Here is a 22,616-nt window from a genome sequence, read left to right as displayed (position 1 = left end):
CTATCACTCCATCTCTCAATTTTCTTCTTTGTTGAGAAGAAAATTGTTTTAGAGTTACTTAGCTGGTTGTTATAGGGTCACTTTTAAGTAAAAATTTAACAGTTTTGGTTGGGGTTGGGCTCCACCTTGACTTTGGAATGATAAAGAATAGAAAATTTGGAGCCGGAGAGATAGCATGGAGGTAAGGTGTTTGCCTTGCATGTAGAAGGTCGGTGGTTCGAATCCTGGCATCCCATATGGTTCCCTGAGCCTGCCAGGAGCAATTTCTGAGCATAGAGCCAGGAGTAACCCCTGAGCGCTGCCAGGTGTGACCCAAAAATCAAAAACCAAAAAAAAAAAAAAAAAAAAAGGAAAATTTATTTAGTTTTACAGGCTTAACTTAAATGAAAATTTATTTTGAGGGGCTGGTGAGGTGGCACTAGAGGTAAGGTGTCTGCCTCGCAAGCGCTAGTCAAGGAAAGACCGTGGTTCCATCCCCTGGTGTCCCATATGGTTTCCCCAAGCCAGGGGGGCAATTTCTGAGTGCTTAGCCAGGAGTAATCCCTGAGCATCAAATGGGTGTGGCCGAAAAACCAAAAAAAAAAAAAAGAGATTTATTTTTAGATATAAAAATAGCAATTAAATTTTTTGTTTATTTAAGCACTCTCTGACTTATTTTACTCAGCATAATAGTTTCATGTACATCCATGTTTAGAAAAATTTCATGACTTCATTTTCCTAACAGCTGCTTAGTATTCCATTGTGTAAAGATAACAGAGTTTCTTTAGCCACTTGTCTGGCACCTGGATTGTTTCCAGATTCTGGCTATTGTAAATAGTGCTGCAGTAAACAGTAGGCGTACAGAGGGCTTTTTTGCATTGTGTTTTTGTGTTCCTAAGGTATATCCCTAGGACTGGTATTGCTGGATCATATGGGAGCTCAATTTCCAGTTTTTTGAGGCATATCTGTATCTTTTTCCAAAAAGGCTGAACTAGACAGCATTCCCACCAGCAGTGAATAAGAGTTCCTTTCTTTCCACATCCCTACCAGCACTGGTTGTTTTTTTTTTAATCTTTATTTAAACACCATGATTACAAGCATGTTTGTAGTTGGGTTTCAGTCATAAACAGAGTACCTCCCTTCACCAATGCAACATTCCCACCACCAATGTCCCCCCTCCCTTTCCCACCCCTGCCTGTTATTTGCAACAGGCATTCCACTTCTCTCATTCTTTAACTTGGTCATACTAGTTGTCAGTGTAGTTATTTCCCTAACAGTGTTCTCTACTCTTTGTGGTGAGCTTCAAATTATGAGCCAGTCCTTCTGGCCCTTCCAAGCCCTTAACTCTATTGTCTCTGGGCCTTATTACAGTAATGTCTTTAATTCTTCTTAAAACCCGTAGATGAGTGAGACTATTCTGTGTCTATCTCTCTCCTTCTGACTTATTTCACTCATCATAATTGCATGTACATTCATGTATAGGAAAATTTCGTAACTTCATCTTTCCTGGTGGCTGCATAATATTCCATTGTGTATATGTACCACAATTTCTTTAGCTATTCATCTGTTGAAGGGCATCTTGGTTGTTTCCAGAGTCTGGCTATTGTAAATAACGCTGCAATGAATATAGGTATGAGGAAGGGATTTTTGTATTGTATTTTTGTGTTCCTAAGGTATATTCCTAGGAGTGGAATAGCTGGATCATATGGGAGCTCAATTTCCAGTTTTTTTTTTGAGGCATATTCATATTGTTTTCCATAAAGGCTGGACTAGACGGCATTCCCAATAGCAGTGAATGAGAGTTCCTTTTCCCCCACATCCCTGCCAGCACTGGTTGTTCTTGTTCTTTGTGATTTTTAACTATCTTTGTGGTATGAGATGGTACTTCATTGTTGTTTTGATTTGTATATCCTTGATGATTAGTGATGTGGAACATTTGTTCTTTTTCTTTGTTTTGTTTTGTTTTTTGTTTTTGTTTTTTGGGCCATATCTGGTGATGCTCAGGGGTTACTCCTGGCTATGCACTAAGAAATCACTCCTGGCTCTGGGGAAATGTATGGAACACCAGGATTGAACCTAAGTCTGTCCTAGGTCAGTTTGCAAGGCAAACACCCTACCTCTGTGCTATTGCTCTGGCCCCATAATAACCCCCTGTGTGTTGGGTTACACCTTATTTTACCTAAAACAAAGTTTATCCCTGGTTTCTTTGTATCTGTCTGTTTACAACTTGGTTTCACCCAAAACAAAGATTGCCTTATTTGTAAACCTGGGTGGGTTTACTGCCCTACCCAGGGGTTAGTTATCTCTGTACTCTGTATTGGAAGGCAGTGAGCACCACATGGTTTCACTCTCAGCCTGGTCTGGATTATTTCTTATGCCACCCTGATTCAGACTCCTTCACCTGTTCATGGAAATAAGGCGTGGGGGGTGATTTTACATCTGTGCAAATTTTTTTTTTCCTGTGCAACTTTTTTTTTTTTTTTTTTTGGTTTTTGGGCCACACCTGGCGGTGCTCAGGGGTTACTCCTGGCTGTCTGCTCAGAAATAGCTCCTGGTAGGCACGGGGGACCATATGGGACATCGGGATTCGAACCAACCACCTTAGGTCTGGATCGGCTGCTTGCAAGGCAAACACCGCTGTGCTATCTCTCCGGGCCCCCTGTGCAACTTTCTAAAAAAATTTTTGTTGCCACATCCAGCGGCACTAGGGTTACTCCTCACTCTCTACTCAGAATTGCTCCTGGCTTGGAGGACCTTTCAGGATGCCGGGGATCGAACCAGCGTCCCTTTGGATCAGCCACTTGTATGGCAAATGCCTACTGCTGTGTTGTCACTCCAGTCCTGTGGAACATTTTTTCATGTGCTTTTTAGCCATCTGTAAAATAGCTGTTTTTTTTTTTTTTTTTGAAATTACCAAATATATAATAGAAGATATACTAGGAAATGAAATATTTTCATTACACTGGTTGTTTTGTCATTAATAAGGCAATAATAGGAGCTGGAGCGATAGCACAGCAGTAGGGGTTTTACCTTGCACATGGCTGACCTAGAATGGACCTGGGTTCGATCCTTGGTGTCCCATCTGGTCCCCCAAGCCAGGAGCAATTTCTGAGTGCAGAACTAGGAGTAACCCTTGAGTGTCACTGGTGTGCACCCCCCAAATAAATAAATAAATAAATAAATAAAAGGCAATAGTCTTCATAACATGATATATTTAGAAAGTGGAAGTGGCTATAAAATTATATAATTTTTAGGTCTGGGTAAATTTATTTATTTTTACCATTTGTTGCCTTTTTTGTTTTATTTGTTACATGTTTGATTTTAGGGTCAGATCCAGCAGTACTCAGGGTCTGCTCCTGGTTCTGTGCTCAGGGATCACTCCTGGCATTGCAGGAGAATTCAGTGTCCGGGAGACCGTATGTGGTGCAAGGATCTAACCAGAATTGGCTGGGTGCAAGACTTAACCCATATGTTATCTTTCTGGCCCTTAGTTGCTTTATTTTATCTTGTAATAAGTTTAGGTGTTTATGGCTTCTTGGTTGTAAATTAGAAAAATGAAAAGAACTGAACAACTGAAGCCAACTTTGTTATGTTTTTGGACAACATCCAGTAGTGCTTGGGGCTACTCCTAGAAATATGCTCAAAGGTTGCTCTCATTTCTGATCTGAGGACCATGCAGTGTGAGGGATCAAGCCTGAGACTCCTGTATGTGAAGTATGTTCTCTAATCTTTGAGCTAACTCCGTCAGCCATGTGCAAGGCAAGCACCTTGCCCACTATACTGATCTCCGGTCTCTATCTTTTTGTTTTCAAATGGCAAAAAGGAATGCCATATTGCTTGATTAATAAGGCTAAAAGCCTTTTACACTTTATAGGAAAAAAATACACCTCTAGTACATTGAAGACTATTATCTTTGTTATTTGCAACCATAGCTGAAGATGGAGGTGGGTTTAGGAGAGAATCTGTCCTTGAAAAGCATCGCTGAGGGGCCGGGAAGGTGGCGCTAGAGGTAAGGTGTCTGCCTTGCAAGTGCTAGCCTAGGACGGACCTCGGTTCAATCTCCCGGCGTCCCATATGGTCCCCCCAAGCCAGGAGTGACTTCTGAGCACATAGCCAGGAGTAACCCCTGAGCATCAAACGGGTGTGGCCCAAAAACCAAAAACCAAAAAAAAAAAAAAAAAAAAGAAGAGCAACGCTGAGTAGAAAAAGATAATAGTGAATATGGAAAAGAACCTTGCACTTACTCTCAGATCCTAAAATGAATTGTTGTTACTACCAATAACAATCCTTTATCTCAGATTACATGTTTCCACATTTAAAAGTTGTAAAAAAATAAAAGTTGTAAGGCTGGGAATGTACTTGTGGTAGAAAACATTACTTGCCTGTAAGACTCTGGATTCAGTCTTCTGTACTGTATGCTCCCCAGAGCACTGCTGGATGTGGACATTATAACAAAAACAAAAAAAAATAATTAAAATTGTAATTGATTTGGTTTTGGTTTTTGGGTCACATCAGGCAGCATTCAGGGGTTACTCCTGGCTCTATGCTCAGAAATTGCTCCTAGCAGGCTCAGGGAACCATATGGGATGCTGGGATTCGAACCACTGTCCTTCTGCATGCAAGGCAAATGCCCTGCCTCCATGCTCTCTCTCTCCGGCCCCTAAAATTGTAATTTGTTCATGTAAACAGTTCTTTAAAATTGTGATTTTTTTAAAAAATAATTTTACTGTTTATTTAATACTTGAGTGTGTCAAAGGCATAGAAAGCAGTAGACAGTAGCACTTTTGTTCAAAATTATAAAATTAAAAAAGTATTATTTTAAGATTATATTATTAAAAGCAACTTTTATTAAGGCTGGAGAAATAGCTCAATTGGCTGGGCACATGCTTTGCATTCCAGAGGCTTGGAATCAATTCCCAGAACAGCAATTTCCTGAGCACCACCAGAAGTGCCCCAAAAGCAAAAAAGTAGTTTATCAAAGAATCATACTTCTTTTTTCTTTTGAATCATACTTATTCTTAAATATATCTTATACCTGTAAGAATTTTTCTGTATAGTAAATTACTTCACTGTTATTATGCACTTATAAATGGATTACATATAATTCAGTAGTATTTTTAGCCTTTCTACAGTTTTAAAAAATTGGGTGAGGGGCTGGAGCAATAGTATAGTTGGTAAGACACTTGTCTCTGGCACATTGCTGATCTGCTTTCAGTCTCTGGCACCTCATCTATGGCCCCATGTATACCAGAAATAAATCTGAAGCACTGCCAGAATTAACTTAAAATCTTAAAAAAAAAAAAAAAAAAAAAGGGCCAGAGCGATAGCACAGCTGGTAGGGCGTTTGCCTTGCATAAGGCTGACTCAACTGACCTAGGTTCAATCCCCTGCATTCCATATGGTCCCTAGAGCCTGCCAGAAGGAATTCTGAGTGCAGAGCCAGGAGTATAACCTCAGTGCTGCTGGGTGTGGCTGACACACACACCCCTCACCCAAAATTAAAAAAAAACAACTTTTATTTTGGGCCACACCCGGTGACGCTCAGGGGTTACTCCTGGCTATGTGCTCAGAAGTTGCTCCTGGCTTGGGGGACCCTATGGGATGCCGGGGGATCGAACCGCGGTCCGTCCTAGGCTAGCGCAGGCACCTTACCTCTAGCATCACCGCTTGGCCCCCCCCCCCCCCAAAATCTTAGAAAGATTTGGCTATATACTTAAAAAATACTGAGGGGCTGGAGCTATAGCACTGAAGATAGGGAGTTTGCTTTGCATGCAGCCAAGTCAGGTTTGATCTCTGGTATCCTATATGGTCCCCTGAGCCTGCTAGGAGTAATTTCTGAAGTAGTAACACCTGAACATTGCTGGGTATGGCCCCAAAACAAAACAAAATGCTAAAATGTTTTTAGATTCATATGGAAAGTAAGTTTTATTAATTTCATTTTTTCTTTTCTCCCTTTAGGTTGAGGAATGGAGTAAAGTTTTGTAAAGTACAAAAATTTCCTGAGGTATGACATTATAATTTAGCTATGTGGTAAGATTGTCAATTTCTTTTGTGTTTTAAATTTTTTTACACTTTATTTATCAATTAATGCTTCTGGCAGGCTGGGGGACCATATGGGTCCCTCTTGGGTCGGCAGCACCACTGTGCTATCTCTCTGGCCCCTGTAGACAATATCTTAGCATGATTAAAGAACTATAATTATATTGCTATTATAAACTTTGATTAATGTATTAAAAATTTAGTTATGTACCAAGTAAATGCCCTATCAGTAAAGCTAAGTGGAATAGTTTTATAAGACATGGAATCTAGCAAGTAAAATTAGAAAAGGCAGTAGCAGAGTTCTTTTTCTTTTTTCTTTAAAGAAAGTGTCTTGTTTTCTTGTATCAATGTTTTAACATCTTTGGAACTTTTAGCATATGAAGAATGTAGTAATTATTTTATTTTATTTACCTTGACTTCCTGCTTATAAACATCTAATTGTATAAAATTTCACTATTTGGAATACTTTACATCTTTCTAATGAGAAATTAAGGTTTGAGGTTTGTTTTCTTTTAGATTTTATGCATCCACCTTAAAAGATTCAGACATGAATTGATGTTTTCCACCAAAATCAGTACCCATGTTTCATTTCCACTGGAGGGTTTGGATCTCCAGCCATTTCTTGCTAAAGATAGTCCAGCTCAGATTGTTACTTATGATCTTTTGTCAGTGATTTGTCATCATGGAACTGCAAGTAGTAAGTATACAAAATTTGACATTTGTTTTTTTGTTTTTGTTTTTGTTTTTGTTTTGTTTTTGGGTCACACCCGGCAGTACTCAGGGGTTACTCCTGGCTCTATGCTCAGAAATCGCTCCTGGCAGGCACGGGGGACCATATGGGATACTGGGATTTGAACCACCGACCTTCTGCATGCAAAGCAAACGCCTTACCTCCATGCTATCTCTCCAGCCCTGACATTTGTTCTTAATTTAAAAAAATAATAAGGTCAAGGGGCAGCATAGGATGAGGGAACTCTGGAGGGCAGTGCTGCATTTCTTACCCACTTTGCTGAACTTGGCAGTCATGTCAGTAAGATGCTCACTCACTGAACATCAGAGGAGAAGGAACCTAAATATACTTGAACTAAAAGGCCGGGGATGTATGGAATTAGTGAGAAAGATGCTCTCTACAAAGAGTTCACTTGTCTAAATATTAATCAGCCATTTGCCCTTATGTTCTGAGTTAGCCCCAAACAGAGAAGATTAATAAGTCCATAGGGTTCCGTGGTCCAGCAGGGTCCAGATAACTCTCACCTTGCTTGACTTTGGTGGGCTAATCAAAAGAATGAAACTGGCCAATTTTAATTGAAAAAGTAAGGTCTAGAGCGTACTACAGTGGGTAAGACTCTTGACTTTTACGCAGTCAACCTGGATTCCGTCCACAGCATTCCATATGACCCCGCAAACACCACCAGGAGTGATTGTGAGCACAGAGCTAGAAATAATCCCAGGTGTGACATAAAAACAAAAGCAAAAAAATGTAAAAAGTAATTGCCTCTGTTATTTATTGTAAAATGCATGTAAAATCATACACATACACTGAGCTAGAGCAAAATAGTACAGATGATGGAGGGTGCAGTGGTGAACTAGGTTTGCTTCCAAGCTGGTGCTTGAGCCTGCCAAGGTAATCTCTGAATGCAGAGCCAAGAGTAAACCCTGAGCCTTGCCAGGGTTAAAAAAAACTCATATGGGGGCCGGAGAGATAGCATGGAGGTAAGGCGTTTGCTTGCATACAGAAGGTAGGTGGTTCGAATCCCGGCATCCCATATGGTCCCCCGAGCTTGCCAGGAGTGATTTCTGTGCGTAGAGCCAGGAGTAACTCCAAATGCTGCCGGGTGTGACCCAAAAACCAAAAATAAACGAAGATTTGAATTAATCTCTTTAATAGGGTCTGGTTAGCTAAAGGAAAAATATAAAATATTGTCTATTGTTTTGATTTTACTTCGGTTATTAAATACTAGTCAAATACATTTAGATAACTGAATGATTTTACTTTGAAGTTTGAAATATTGAAAATTATATTTTGTATATAGTTAACTCAGTGGTGGGCAACCTTTTTTTTTCAACTGAGCCAAATCTCGCCAAAACCATGATTGAAATTTAATTTGAGAACCACATAGGGCATGCACTGACAGGCTAGGAGTAGAGTTCTGACTCCTGGAGCAGCTGCCCAGCACACAGAAGAGCCGAATTAAAAAGTGTAAAGAGCCACAGGTGGCTCTCGAGCCTCGGCTTGCCAAGGCTGAGTTAACTAATAAGGGATTCTCTTTTATTTAACACTGTTTATTTGGTTTTTGGGTCACACTGGTGATGCTTAGGGGTTATTCCTAGCTCTGTGCACAGAAATCTCTCATAGCAGTCTCGGGACCATATGGGATTCTGGGGATCAAACTTGGGTCAGCAATGTGCAATGCAAACACCCTACCTGCTGTGCTATCACTCCAGCCCTGATACTGGATTTTTTTTTTTTTTATGTTGCTGATTTTAATTTGTTTGCTTTGGTTCCATACCTGGCTGTGCTCAATAGTTACTCTTGGCTTTGTGCTCAGAGATCACTCCTGGTAATACTCAGTGGACCATAAGCAACGTTGGAAATTAAACGTGGGTTGATTACGTGAAAGGCAAGCATATGCATGCAAGACATGTATCCTAGTCTTGTATCTGCTATTCTCTCTCCAGCTCCAATATTGGACTATTTTTTGTTTTTGGGCTTCACCCGGTGATATTCCAGGCATACAAGGTAAGAGCGCTATCCACAGTAGTCTGGCCTAATACTGAACTTTTTGTTTTTGGGCCACATCCAGTGACACTCTGGGGGTTATTCCTGCCTCTGCATTCAGGAATTATTTCTGGCAGGCTCAGGGAACCATATGGGATGCTGGAGATTGAACCTGGGTTGGCAGCATGCAAGGCAAATGCCCTACTGTTGTGCTATTGCTCCAGCCTCCTGGACTTTTTCTTTTTGTTTTGTTTTTGGGCCACACTTGGTGGTGCTCAGGGATTACTCCTGGTTCTGTACTCAGGAATCATTTCTGGTGGGCACAAGGGAGCATATGGGACTCCAGGGATCGAACCAGAGTCACTGTGCAAGTCACTGTGCCTTACCCATTGTACTGTCACTCCGGGGGCCCCCCAATACTGGACTTTTTTGTTTGTTTGTTTTTTTGGGTCACACCTGGTAATGCTTAGGGGTTACTCCTGGCTATGTACTCAGAAATTGCTCCTGGCTTGGTGGACCATGTGGGATACCAGGGATCGAACCCAGGTCCTTCCTGGATCAACTGTGTGCAAGGCAAATGCCCTACCACTGTGCTATTGCTCCAGTTCCCCAATACTAGACTTTTTAAGATTACCTTTTCTTTTTTTTTATATTAATAATTTTTATTTTGACCAAATTGGTTTACAAATCATTCACAATAGTACCTTTTCTTTCATTTTTTTCTTCATATTTTAATTTTTTTAATTTTAATTATGTGATCAATGATGCAAAGAAAGAGGACAAGGTAAAGTTACAGTGGAAGGACAATCACCAAAAATAGAGTTCTCAGAAGAAATCCACCTGCTGATAACTTAATTTTAAACTTACAATCAAAGAAAGATAAAACAGAACCCATGTACAATTACTTTGTCCCTCAAGACCCCAGATTGTAGTACATTATAAAATTTCTTAGCGGTACACAAAGCAATCTAAAGCCATAAAATTTATGTAACTCCTTAAACTTGAAGACATAGTAGTTTTTTACATTTCCATGCACATGCGTATTATTAGTTTAAGTTAACCTCAAAAGTTTAAGTGGATTTTTTTTTTAAGATTTAGAGTCAAAGGAACACAGTGAAAACGGTGTTAGAGTGGCAATTATCATTTGCATAGGCCCACCAAAGTATGGGGGACATGGAAATAAAAAGCGTTGGCCTAAATACAAGGAGACCCTACCCCTGAAGTTTCCTGACATAAGACCAATTCTAGGCTCCAGGCAAACTAGCTTGTCCAATCCAGGTCATTGTCTGTGGTGCCAATAACCTTTTCTTTCTTAATACTTATTTTCTTCGGTGATGGTATTAAGGACATATGCTAGGGGAAAAAAACAATTGAACAAAGCTTATTGCTTTATCATGCTTTATCCTAGTCTCTTGTTATCTAGTTTTCTTGATGCTGGAGAGATTGTGTGTGGCCAACCAGGGTTCAGTTCCCAGCATTTCATTGGGTCCCCCAACCTCAACAAGAGTAAGCCCTGAGTATTGCTAAGTGTGACCCCTAACCAAACAAACTCACATTGTATTAATTTTGTTTTACTGTAATGATTTAATTTTTTTTCTGCTTGAATTTAGGTGGACACTATATTGCCTATTGCCGAAACAATTTAAATAATCTGTGGTATGAATTTGATGATCAAAGTGTTACTGAAGTTTCAGAATCCACTGTACAAAATGCAGAAGCTTATGTTCTTTTCTACAGGTAAAGAAGTAACTGACAAATATTTTGATAAATAGGAAAGAACATCTCATTTTGGGATTACTAGTGACATATGACTATAAAGGGCTGGAGGCTGGAGTAATTGTATAGTGGGTAAGGCTTTTGCCTTGCATATGGCTGACTCAGGTTTGATCCCCAGCATCCCATATAGTCCCCCTGAGCATTGCCAGGTATGGTCCTACCTCATCTACCAAAAAAAAAAAATTAAAAATGCACTGCTGGGGCCAGAGAGATAGTATAGCAGGTAGGGAGCTTGCTCTGCATGTTGTTTACCTGGTTCAACTTCGAGCACCAAATATGGTTCTCTGAACCCTGTCAATAACATTACCTGAGCACAGAGCCAAGAATAACGTCTGAGCAGTTCTGGGTGTGACCTAAAAAACAAAAGTAAGTAAATAAAATTAGATTGTTGTAAAGATTAGAAGTTATTTTACTTCTATTTCACTGGGTAAAAGTAAAATGTTGTATACACAATAATCCTTTGTTAGAAAAGGTTTTATTATTGGGGCTTGAGAGATAGTAGTACAGTAAATAGAGCACTTACCTTGCAAACAGCTGACCTAGATTCAATCCTTGGCACTTAATATAGTCCTCTGAGCTAGCCAGGAGTGATTTCCAAGTGTAGAACCAAGAGTAAGCCCTGATCACCACTGAGTGTTGGCACAATACCACCCTCCCCCTAAATAAAAGAGAAAAGGCTAAATCATTAAATTGAAGAGTAAAGAAATTTTTTTTTTTAAAGATTGGTCTGGTGCCAGAATGATAGTACAGTGGGTTGGGCACTTGACTTGTACTCTGCTTACCTGGGCTCGAACCTTGGTGTTTTGTGTGATCCTCTGAGGACTGTCAGGGCTAATTCCTAAGTGTAGACCCAGGAGTAAGACTTGGGAATCACACAGTGTGGCCCCAAAACAACAACAAAAGATTAAATACCAGTTTTTCTTCAAAAGAGCTACTAAAGAAGGTATTTCTAAAAACAAATCTTGACATTTTCCAGTATCTTCTTTTTTTTTTTTTTTTTTTTTTGAGGCCACACTCAGCCATGCTCAGGTGTTATTCCTGGTTTTACACTTAGTAATTTCTTCTATCATTCAGGGGATCATTTAGGATGCAGAGATTGAGCCCTGGTGAGCCATGTGCAAGGCAAATGACCTACCTGTATACTATAGTTCTCGCTCCCATTTTCCGGTATCTTATGAAAAATTAAGCGATTAGTACTGAAACTGGAAAACAGGTGAACTATAGAGTTTGATCTTGGGAGTTGGGGCTATAGTACAGCAGGCATGGCCTTTACTTTGCACACAGCCAAACCAGGTTCAATACCGCCATGTGGTCTTGCCAGGAATTGCCTGGAATTGATCCCTGAACACAGACTTGGGAGTAAGACCTGAGCACTACTGGCATAGTTCTAAAAAAACAAACAGAAAACCCCAATATTGATTCATTTTAATGACAGACTTTTGAAGCTTACTGTATATCAGTACTTATATGTGAATGCTAGTAATTAAGAGGACAAGGTATCACTCCTGTGGATGTATAATGTTCTTGGGGTGTGTGTGTTGGTGTGTGGGAGGTGATGTAGATTATATTTTTCCTAAATAATTTGAGAGACCTAATAAGATTCAGAGTATTAATGCGTATGATAAGCCTAATAAGACAAAGTTCTTTTACTAACCTAATGGAGTTAAATGCATGTAGAATTTAATAAAGTGTCATTTTTAATAGAAAGAGCAGTGAAGAGGCACAGAAAGAGAGGCGAAGGATATCAAATTTGTTAAACATGATGGAACCAAGTCTCCTTCAGTTTTATATTTCTCGGCAGTGGCTAAATAAATTTAAGACCTTTGCTGAACCTGGCCCTATTTCAAATAATGATTTTCTCTGTATTCATGGAGGTAAGAAATTTTTTAATGAGAGGTAGTCATTGGAGTTTTATATTTTTAACAAATTAAAGAAGCCAAACCTTTTTCTTTTCTACTTATTTCACATTTCCTCTTCTAGCTTCTAACTTCACTAGTTTTCTTTTTCTTCTGACTATAGGCATTCTGTAGCTTCTCAATAAAGACATATATTGAATTTCTTTTCTAAATACTGTCCTTAAAATATATATAGAATACTAAAATATATAGAACACTATAATTAGAATACTACTACTCAGTCCTCAAAATTTAAAATATTAGACACAGATGTATAAACAACCATTTATGATCCAAGATGTTTACTTCTTTTATGTCATTTCTCAGCTGAGATACATTTAGCTAAATATTATCTGGTTTTTTATTTGAGAGAAGGGTGAGTGCTCAGGATCTAACTCAAAGACTCATATATGCAAAGCATGTACAATTCTGCTAAACCACATCCTCAGCATTTATCTGTGATATGATTCATATATATCTTGTTGAAATGAATATATGAATAAATGAAAATATATGCAGAATTAAAAGAATGAGAAAACCCTTTATATAGTTAAATTTTCTAGACATGACTTAAAAAGGCTGGGATATGGACCAAGTATAGAGCATATGTTTTGCATATACAAGGCTCTAGGTTTCTTTTCTGACACCACAAAATCTTTCTGCAACAACAGATGGAGCTCCTCACAGCAATGAGTGATAAAAGATAGAAAAATACATTGGGGCCGGAGTAATGGTGGTAGGGGTAGGGTGTTTGCCTTGCACGTAATAACCTAGGATGGACCTCGGTTTGATCCCCTGGTGTCCCATATGGTCCCCCAAGCCAGGAGTGACTTTTAGAGTTCGTTACCATGATAAACAACTAATGTGAAACCTCTATTAATTGATACTTCCATTAATAATATTTGCAGTGACACTTCTCTGTGGATTTATTTTTCTCATTTCTCTACTGAAACTACTAACAAAATGTCTTTGCTATTCTGAATCTCCTCTTAAAACTATTATGGAATCTATATTATGGAATCTTCTGTAAGTTTTTAATACAAGTGTGAAAATATCACAAAAGATTGTCTTATCGTTGATTTACTCCAATATTTGTTATTAGTGAATATAACTACAAGGAAATACTTGAAATATCTTAGAAACATAATTATCAATTTATATTTAATTTTAAGAGGAAAGTGGTTTTAAGAATCATGATTGATAAATGCCAGTGATTAATTAGTTAAATATTAGTTTAACTTTTGAAAGTAATGAAAGTAATTAAAGAATGAGACAGACTCATCCAAACTTTTTTTAGGTGTTCCACCACGAAAAGCTAATTACATAGAAGACTTGGTTTTGATGCTGCCTCAGAACATCTGGGATAACCTATATAGCAGGTTTGTCTTCTAAGTTATAGTATTGTGAAAGTCATTTGTGTGAAACTGGTTAAAAGGGAATTGGATCCTTTTGTATTTAATTCTTGTGTTTTATGTTGCTTAGGCAAACTATTCTTATTTTCCTTCTGTGAATAGGAGTTATTGCAACTAAATTGGGCCTAATCTAGATACTTAGAATATTAAAAAACAAACAAGCACAAAACCCCAACTTATTTTAGGGACCACTATACTAGTATAGCAGTAGTGTGCCTGCTTTACACGTGGCTGACCTGGGTTCGATCTGTGGCTTCTCATGATCTCTGAGCTCTGCCAGGAGTGATCCCTGAACACAGAGCAAGGTGTAATTTCTGAGCACTGGTGGGTGTGATCCTAACACAAAATAAAACAAAACCCCTTATTTTAATTTTTTAGGGGTCGGGAATAATACAGTGGTAGGGCGCTTTCTTTGCATGCAGCTGGCCTAAGATTGATCCACAGCATCCAATATTGTCAACCCTTGAGTTTTTCAAGAGTGATTCCTGAATTCCGATCCAGGATTAGCCCCTGAGCATTGCTGGGTATAGCACTAAACAAATGAAAAGACAGAACAACATTATTTGCTTTGTTTTTGGGCCACACCTGGCAGTGCTCAGGGATTACCCCTGCCCCTGCACTCAGAAATAGCTTCTGGCAGGCTGGGGGGACCATATGGGATGCCAGGGTTTGTCCTGGGTCAGCCGCATGCAAGGCAAATGCCCTACTGCTGTGCTATTGCTCAGGCCCCAGAAAAACAATTTTAAATATTAAAGCACCTGGGGCTGGAGCGATAACACAGTGGAGAGGGTGTTTACCTTGCACATGGCCACCAAGGTTTGATCCCCTGTATTCCATATTGTTCTCCTGAGCATGCCAGGATTGAGTCCTGAGTGGAGAACCAGGAGTAATCTCTGAGCACTGCCCAGTGTGGCCCCAAAACTACAATAATAACAACAACAAAATTAAAACGCCAATATTTACAAAGTTATTCATAGTTAAGTTTTAGGCATAGTGTTCCAGCACCAGTTCCACCACCATTGTCAACTCTTCACCACTGTTCACAGATTCCCTCTCCTACCATCCCAGTCCAAACCTGCCATCTTGACAGGCACCTTTTGGAGTTATTTTGCTTGTTTGTTTTTGGGCCATAACTGGTGATAGTCAGGGATTACTCCTGGTGGGGCCGGTGTTTGCCTTGCACCCAGCCGATCCAGAAGGGATGGTGGTTCGAATCTCGGCATCTTATATGGTCCCCTGTGCCTGCCAGGTGTGATTTCTGAGCACAGAGCCAGGAACGTTGAACACTGCCAGGTGTGACCCCCCCCCCAAAAAAAAAAATTACTCCTAGTAGGCTAAGGGGACCAAATGGGATGCTGGGGCCCAAACTCCAGATGGCTGCGTGTAAGGCAAATGCCTTACCTGCTTTGCTATTGCTCCTCTGGCCCCACCTGAGTTTGTTATAGTTTGAGTCTTAATGATTCCTTTTTATTTTTTTTTGGTTTTGGGTCACATCCGGCAGTGCTCAGGGGTTACTCTCTGGCCCAATGCTCAGAAATCGCTCCTGACAGGCTCAGGGGACCATATGGGATGCCGAGACTCGAACCAATGACCTTCTGCATGAAATGCATAATGCCTGACCTCCATGCTATCTCTCTGGCCCCACGTCTTAATGATTTCCATGTTATTAACTGTCCCTTATTTAATTAATCCCTTGCTCATCCCTTTGTTGTCTTTGTTTTGATGTAGATACTTTAATTTTTTTTTTTTTTTTTTTTTTTTTTTGGTTTTTGGGTCACACCCGGCTGTGCTCAGGGGTTATTCCTGGCTACATGCTCAGAAATTGCTCCTGGCAAGCAAGGGAGACCATATGGGACCCTGGGATTCGAACCAATGACCTTCTGCATGAAAGGCAAACACCTTACCTCCATGCTATCTCTCCGGCCCCGATACTTTAATTTTTATGTTCTGAATGTATCTGTAACATTTTCCTTAATACGTAACTATGATATTTTATGAAGTGTTTTTTTTTTTGTTTTGTTTTGTTTTGGTTTGGTTTTTGGGCCACACCCGGCGATGCTCAAGGATTACTCCTGGCTTCTGCTCAGAAATAGCTCCTGGCAGGCACAGGGGACCATATGGGACACCAGGATTCGAACCAACCACCTTTGGTCCTGGATTGGCTGCTTGCAAGGCATCAAATGCCGCTGTGCTATCTCTCTGGGCCCTTATGAAGTTTTTTTTAATGTATTTGCTCATAATTTCCTTAACCTTACTTTGTTTTCCTTAGATATTAAAAATATTTCATTCCAAGAATTCTTAGTTGAGTGGCTAAGGGAAGGGTCCTTTTGATGAAATTTAACTAACACTATGGCTATGTATAATTTATATGTTGTATACTACTAATTGAAAGCCGCTTCTGGGTTCATATTTACCTGTTTCTGAGCATTTTGTAAGAGAATAAGCCAGAAGAGAGAGCTGATATATAAATAACACTGTAAATAAACTGATAAAGTAATTAACTGATGATTGAAATCAAGTAATAGGATTTTTTTTAAACTGTTATTTCATTATTATATTACTTGAAGCATGAGAATTTTTCTGTATGAATTTAGTTTTTACTAGGGACATTTTGTGGCCATTGACTAAACACTGATGATAAATTTCTTAGAACTTCAACTTTTTAAGGTTGTCATAATTATTTAATTCTTCAAACTTTAGGTATGGAGGAGGACCAGCTGTCAACCATCTGTACACTTGTCATACATGCCAAATTGAGTTAGAGAAAATTGAAAAAAGAAGAAAAACTGAATTGGAAATTTTTATTCGGGTAAAAAATTGACACTATTTTTTCCCCATTGAATCACCATGAGATACACAGTTGCATAGTTGTTGATGGTTGAGTTTCAGTTTACAAAGTTCTAACATCCCTCTCATCACCATTGCATACCATTGTAGCAGGGGTGGATGTCAGATTCCCTCCTGCCCCCATGTAGCCAGCCTGCTCTATGGCAGCCACTTTTCTCTTTCTGTTTTCATTCATTTTTCCTTTTAGGCACTATGGTTTGCAATACTTTTAATGAAAGGATATAATTTTATCATGCATATCACTTTATCCTCAGTTCTTGTCCAGAGTGATCATCGCCAATTATCTTTGAAAAAATAATGACACTCTTCAACATGTACCTAACTCAGAGATAAGGAACTAACAATTACCAGAGCTACATTTTGTTAACAGACTTTCTAGGTGTAAGAATTGTAATTCACTTTAATATTTCTGTGAAATAATTGTAATTCACTTTGACCACAATAAAAATTAAAAAAATAAATATATATTAAAAAAAGAATTGTAATTCATTTTAATATTTTGGGTGCACAGTAATAAAAACCTTAGATCACTGCAGTTAAGATCAATTAAATTATATTTTGAAGTTTTTGTTTTCACCTATTTGGGATAATTTTATTTTTTTAGTTGAGATGAAGAAATCACTGAAATGATAAATTTTTGGAAGAGCTGAACAACCAGTTTTATGAAAAGGGTCTAAGAGTCCCTACAAAGAGTTCTTGTCTTGGTAACAAGATGCAAGTTCCTGCCAAGTGCTACTGTCAATAATATAGCTTCAGTGATTTGGTTTTTTTGTTGTTCTTGTTTGGGGCAGTGCTCAGGTTATTCCTGGCTCTGTGCTCAGGAATCGGTCCTGGCAGGTTTGGGTGATCATATGAGATGCTGGAGATCGAACCCGGGTTCGTGCCGGATCAGCATCGTGCAAGGCAATCTCCCTACTGCTATGCTATCACTCCATCCCCCTTTCTCCCTTTTGGATAATGAATTTTTTTTTTTTTTTTGGTTTTTGGGCCACACCCGGTAACGCTCAGGGGTTACTCCTGGCTATGTGCTCAGAAGTTGCTCCTGGCTTGGGGGACCATATGGGACACCGGGGGATCGAACCGCGGTCCGTCCAAGGCTAGTGCAGGCAAGGCAGGCACCTTACCTTTAGCGCCACCGCCCGGCCCATAATGAATTGTTTTAATCTAAATTTTCAGTAGAGAGTTTTGATAGAATTTGGGTTACTTGAGAGGCATATTCATTGATAATCTTACTGACATTATCTTTCTGAGATTATTATTGAAGGGGAAACATTGTGTAAAGGAAAATTAAGATTCTTTTAGTAAGAGTGGAGAAATTTGCTGTGCATACTGAAATATATTTAATGTAGCTTTTATGAGCTTTCCAAAGGCAAAATTTTGTTGAATATAAGTCATTTCATGAGTATATTCCATAAATAACTATTGTCCATATCTATTAGTGTCTGATTAGCAGAATTTATTCCAGTATTTTGATTAAAGTATAAATACAAGGAACGAAGACAACCATTGAGTAGTGGAGCAGTGGAGATCAAGAAAATCACTGCTGGGCTTATTTATTGTTTTGCCTCGAACATCTTTACTTCTAGATTTTTTTTTTTTTAATTTTGTTTTTCGGGTTTGCTCTTGGCTCTGCACTTAGAGGTCATTCCTGCTGATGGGGAACCTCAAGGGATGCAGGGGATCAGGATGAGTTGGCAAACACCCTACTATTACTCTGGCCATGTATTTTGTATATACTTGCTACTTTTTTTGATATAATTTAGAATCATATTTATTTTAATAGATGTGACTGTAGCTTAGTACCAAGTACCCAGCATCAGTGTACATCATGGTTTTTGTGTATAAGAATCACCCTTATCAGGTGCTGAAATAGAATGGTTGTATGGTCTGCTACACAATAAATAACTGATTTCTCCTCTCCTCACCCCAATTTGTAGCTCAACAGAGCATTCCAAGAGGAGGACTCTCCAGCTACTTTTTATTGCATCAGTATGCAATGGTTTAGAGAATGGGAGAATTTTGTGAAGGGTAAAGATGGAGGTAACTTAAAATTGAAATTCTTATTTCAATTTTGCTTATTTGATAAATAATAATTTCATTTGTTTATGCTGTATATGCAGTTCAGATTGAATCCAAAGAATTAGAGAAACAGGTTCCTTTCTACAGGGATTTTATAATTCTAGTTTATATTCTGTTGTTTTAATTGGGGGGGGGTTTGGGTCACACCCGGTAGCGCTCAGGGGTTACTCCTGGCTTTACACTCAGAAATCGCTCCTTATACTAGCAGCCCCGGGGAGCAGGGGAGGAGTTTATGGGATGCATGCTGGGAATGGGGTGGGGGGAGGGAGGGAGGGATAGGGAGGACAACACTGGTGTGGGAATGCCCCTGATTCAATGTTACTATATTCGTAAAATTTTACTGTGACTGATTTGTAATCCATTTTAGTCAAAATAAATGTTATTATTAAAAAACTGATAGAAAGAGAGAGAGAGAGAGAGAGAGAGCAAGAAAGAAAGAAAGAAAGGAAAGAAAGAAAGAAAGAAAGGAAAGAAAGAAAGAAGAGGAGAGAAAAAGAAGAAAGAAAGGAAAAGAAAAGAAAGAAAGAAATCGCTCCTGGCAGGCTTGGGACCATATGGGATGCCGGGATTTGAACTACCGCCCTTCTGCATGCAAGCCAAATGCCCTACCTCAATGCTATCTTTCCGGCCCTAGGCTGTTTTAATTTTTTTTTTTTGGCCACACCCAGCGGTGCTCAGGGGTTACTCCTGGCTGTCTGCTCAGAAATAGCTCCTGGCAGGCAAGGGGGACCATATGGGACACCGGGATTCGAACCAACCACCTTTGGTCCTGGATCGGCTGCTTGCAAGGCAAACACCGCTGTGCTATCTCTCCGGGCCCGGTTGTTTTAATTTTTAAAGTTATTTCATTATCTATAGCAGACTCACAGCAGGAAAAAAGGAACTGAACAAAATTAGACCTCTAACTATTGAAAAATTTAAAAATTCATTCTGTACTAACATTGGTGAGTTATGGTTTTAGGGGGTTCTTTCCTCTTTGGAGAATCCCATATTCTCTCAGATGTTTGTTTTGCCTCATTTTTTTTTTTTTTTGGGTAAAGTTCTTGTTTATTTTGCTTTTGGACCACACCCACTAAGTTTAAGGCTTACTTACCAACTCTGTGCTGGGGGTGGGGGTGGTTAGTCCTGGCAATTCTCAGAGGACTGTACTGGGAACCGAATCTAGTGTGCAGGGCCAAAGTCCTATTGCTATACTTATCACTTTGGCCTTTTTGTTTGTTTTGGTTTTTGGTCACTGCAGGGGTTACTCCTGGCTCTAGGCTCAGAAATCGTCCCTGGCAGGCTGGGGTGCTGGGATTTGAACCACCATCCTTCTGCATGAAAGGCAAAATAATTACCTCCATGCTATCTCTCTGGCCACCACTCTAGCCTTTTTTAAGTAAAGTACTTTTTGCTTCAAAATAAATAATGGCTTATTTATTACACTGGGTTATTCTGTAGACTTAAAAAGAAAACAGGCAAAGATAGCAAGACCACGAATATAGTAAAATAGCTTCCCTGTGTTTCTGTAGAGAAATTGCTATACTTTTTTTTTCCTTTGTATCTTATTTTGCAGCTTTTGATAATGCACTCAAGGAGAAAATAGTCTCTTCTTTTTGGGGGGATCTGGGAGAGAGGGCTGGAGGGCACACCTGGTGGTACTCCAGGGACATTCCTGGGTCTGCAGGAGTGAATCCTGGCAGTGTTCCCAGCATCACAGACCTTATGTGGTGCTACAGATTCGAATCAGGTTCACAGCCAAAGCAGACACGTGCAGTGTCAGTATCTTACCTCCTGCACTGTGACCATAGTCTTCTTCCACTGGCCTGTGTGTTTAGTTTTTGGCCACACATAACTGTACAATCTAGGTTTACACCTATACTGTTACTTCTATACACTCTCTATAGTTCTCAGTAATGTGGAGTGACTCTTGGTAATGTTCTGGAGACCATAGTGGTGTCAGGATTGCATCTAGATCAGCTCCATGCATTGTAAGAATTTAAGCTCTATACTATCTTTCAAACCATAAAAAAATAATTTTTCTCATAAAAGAAAATTTCTGGGCCAGACTGGTGGCTCAAAGGGCTGAATATATTCTTTCCTTGCTGGAGACCTGGGGTTGATCTTCTTTACCACCAGGAGTGACCTTGGAGCACAGAGATAGCTTAGCCCCTGAGCACTGCTGGGTTGACCCAAAAACAAAAATAAAATTTCTTTATTCAAAGATGGGAGATGACTCAAAGACTGAAACACATACTGTGCATGCTGGAATCCCAGGTTTGATCCCAAGTACTACCAGAACAGTTCCCAAGCACCATGCTGAGAATGTCCCCAACACCCCCAGGTGTGACACTAAACAAAACAACTTGAAAGGGAAAATTTCTTAAATCTTAAACTGTAAAGAGTCATATTATTTGTTTTCTTGTTTTTTATTTTTGTTTGTTTGTTTGTCTTATCCCAGTGAGATTCTGAATATGTTTCTAGTATGTTGCTAGGTGGTTGGTATCAATAGTGGTGAGGGATCATACAGTGACAGCTATTGAATTGAGGACACCCACATGTAAAGCATGCTCTCCAGCCATCAACCCCATCCCAGATATTCCTCTGGCCTTGCTTAATTTTATTTTAAGATAAAAGGGTTGGAGAGATAATATGATGTGTAGGACACTGGCCTTGCATATGACTAACCAGGGTTTGTTCCCTGGAATTGCATGTGCCCACCAGGAGTGATTCAACAAACAATTACTCTTTCATGACATTAAAATATATTTTAACTTGTAATTTCTAAATGTATTATAAAAGAATATTTGGGTTATACTCAGCTATTTTGGGCTGTTCCTGGCTCTGCACTGAGAAATGACTTCTGACAGTGCTTGGGGGACCATATGGGTTGTGGGGATTGAACCTAGGTCAGACATGTGCAAAGAAATAATTGGAATAGTAGTGAGAGAGCCTGTATCTCTTTATTTGTGATTCTCTTAGGGGGAAAAAATGAGAACCCAAAAAAGAAAAAAAAAAAACTTAGGTTCTGGAGTAATAGCACACTGGGTAGGGCATTTGTCTTGCAAAAGGCAAACCCAGGCTCGATCCCTGGCATCCCATATGGTCTCCCGAGCCCGCCACGAGTGATTGCTGAGTTCAGAGCCAGGAGTAACCCCTGAGCACCTCCAGGTGTGGCCCAAAAACCAAAAGCCAAAAAAAAAAAAGAAAGAAAAGAAAAGACCTCAGGAAAGTGGGCTAAGAAAATAGTTCAGTGGCCAAGCATATGCTTTGCATGCTGGAAGCCTAGATTCAATCTCACTGGCACACGTTTCCCTGAGCACCTCTCATCTCCCACCTCCCACCCCCAGACAGTATCACTAGGTTATTATGGTGGTCCTAAAACAAGCTAAAGGATACCTTATGAATTAACTGCAGGGGCTGGTGGCTAGTATAGAGTAAAAGTGCTTGTTTACTTTGCACACAGCACTGCGTCCCCTTTTGATCTATGACACCACATACAGTCTCTAAGCCCTGCCAAGAGTAAGCCCTCAGCACAGGTGGTGTAGCCCCAAAACAAAAACAGGAAAACTGACCATAAATGAGGAATATGCAACTATTTGATACATTTCTTTGAAAAGTAGTTTGATCATTGATTTTCTGTTGACACAGATCCTCCAGGTCCTATTGACAATACTAAAATTGCAGTCACTAAATGTGGAAATGTAATGCTCAGGCAAGGTACGTTTGACTAATAAATACTTTATGTTTTGCCATTCCTATGAATTTCTGGAGAATTATGCGTAATTAAAAAATTGACCTTAGGGGATTATATATTATCCAGATATTTATTTAATATTCTTTAAGTGAAAAGGTCGTATCAACAGAGAAGTGAATGGTTTCCAGAACTTA

At 39.5% G+C, this 22,616-nt stretch overlaps 1 protein-coding gene across 3 annotated transcripts in view; it reads left to right on the top strand.

The window, feature by feature from the left end:
* Positions 1 to 22,616, top strand: part of USP33 (ubiquitin specific peptidase 33) — a 60,773-nt gene that overhangs the window by 35,568 nt on the left and 2,589 nt on the right. For 2 of the 3 annotated variants that reach the window (XM_049771468.1, XM_049771467.1), the window contains exons 17-24: positions 5,938 to 5,983; positions 6,535 to 6,715; positions 10,348 to 10,474; positions 12,218 to 12,387; positions 13,706 to 13,787; positions 16,521 to 16,629; positions 18,605 to 18,707; positions 22,377 to 22,445. In XM_049771468.1, the coding sequence (XP_049627425.1) occupies positions 5,938 to 5,983; positions 6,535 to 6,715; positions 10,348 to 10,474; positions 12,218 to 12,387; positions 13,706 to 13,787; positions 16,521 to 16,629; positions 18,605 to 18,707; positions 22,377 to 22,445 (887 nt within the window). Of the gene's footprint in view, positions 1 to 5,937; positions 5,984 to 6,534; positions 6,716 to 10,347; positions 10,475 to 12,217; positions 12,388 to 13,705; positions 13,788 to 16,520; positions 16,630 to 18,604; positions 18,708 to 22,376; positions 22,446 to 22,616 lie in introns of those variants that run through there. The other variant, XM_049771469.1, reaches the window with a different exon arrangement.

Source organism: Suncus etruscus, chromosome 4, assembly GCF_024139225.1.
Source record: "Suncus etruscus isolate mSunEtr1 chromosome 4, mSunEtr1.pri.cur, whole genome shotgun sequence".
Classification (NCBI taxonomy): Eukaryota; Metazoa; Chordata; class Mammalia; order Eulipotyphla; family Soricidae; genus Suncus; species Suncus etruscus.
Note: the sequence above shows the minus strand (reverse complement) of the source record. Positions and strands in the feature narration are given on the sequence as shown.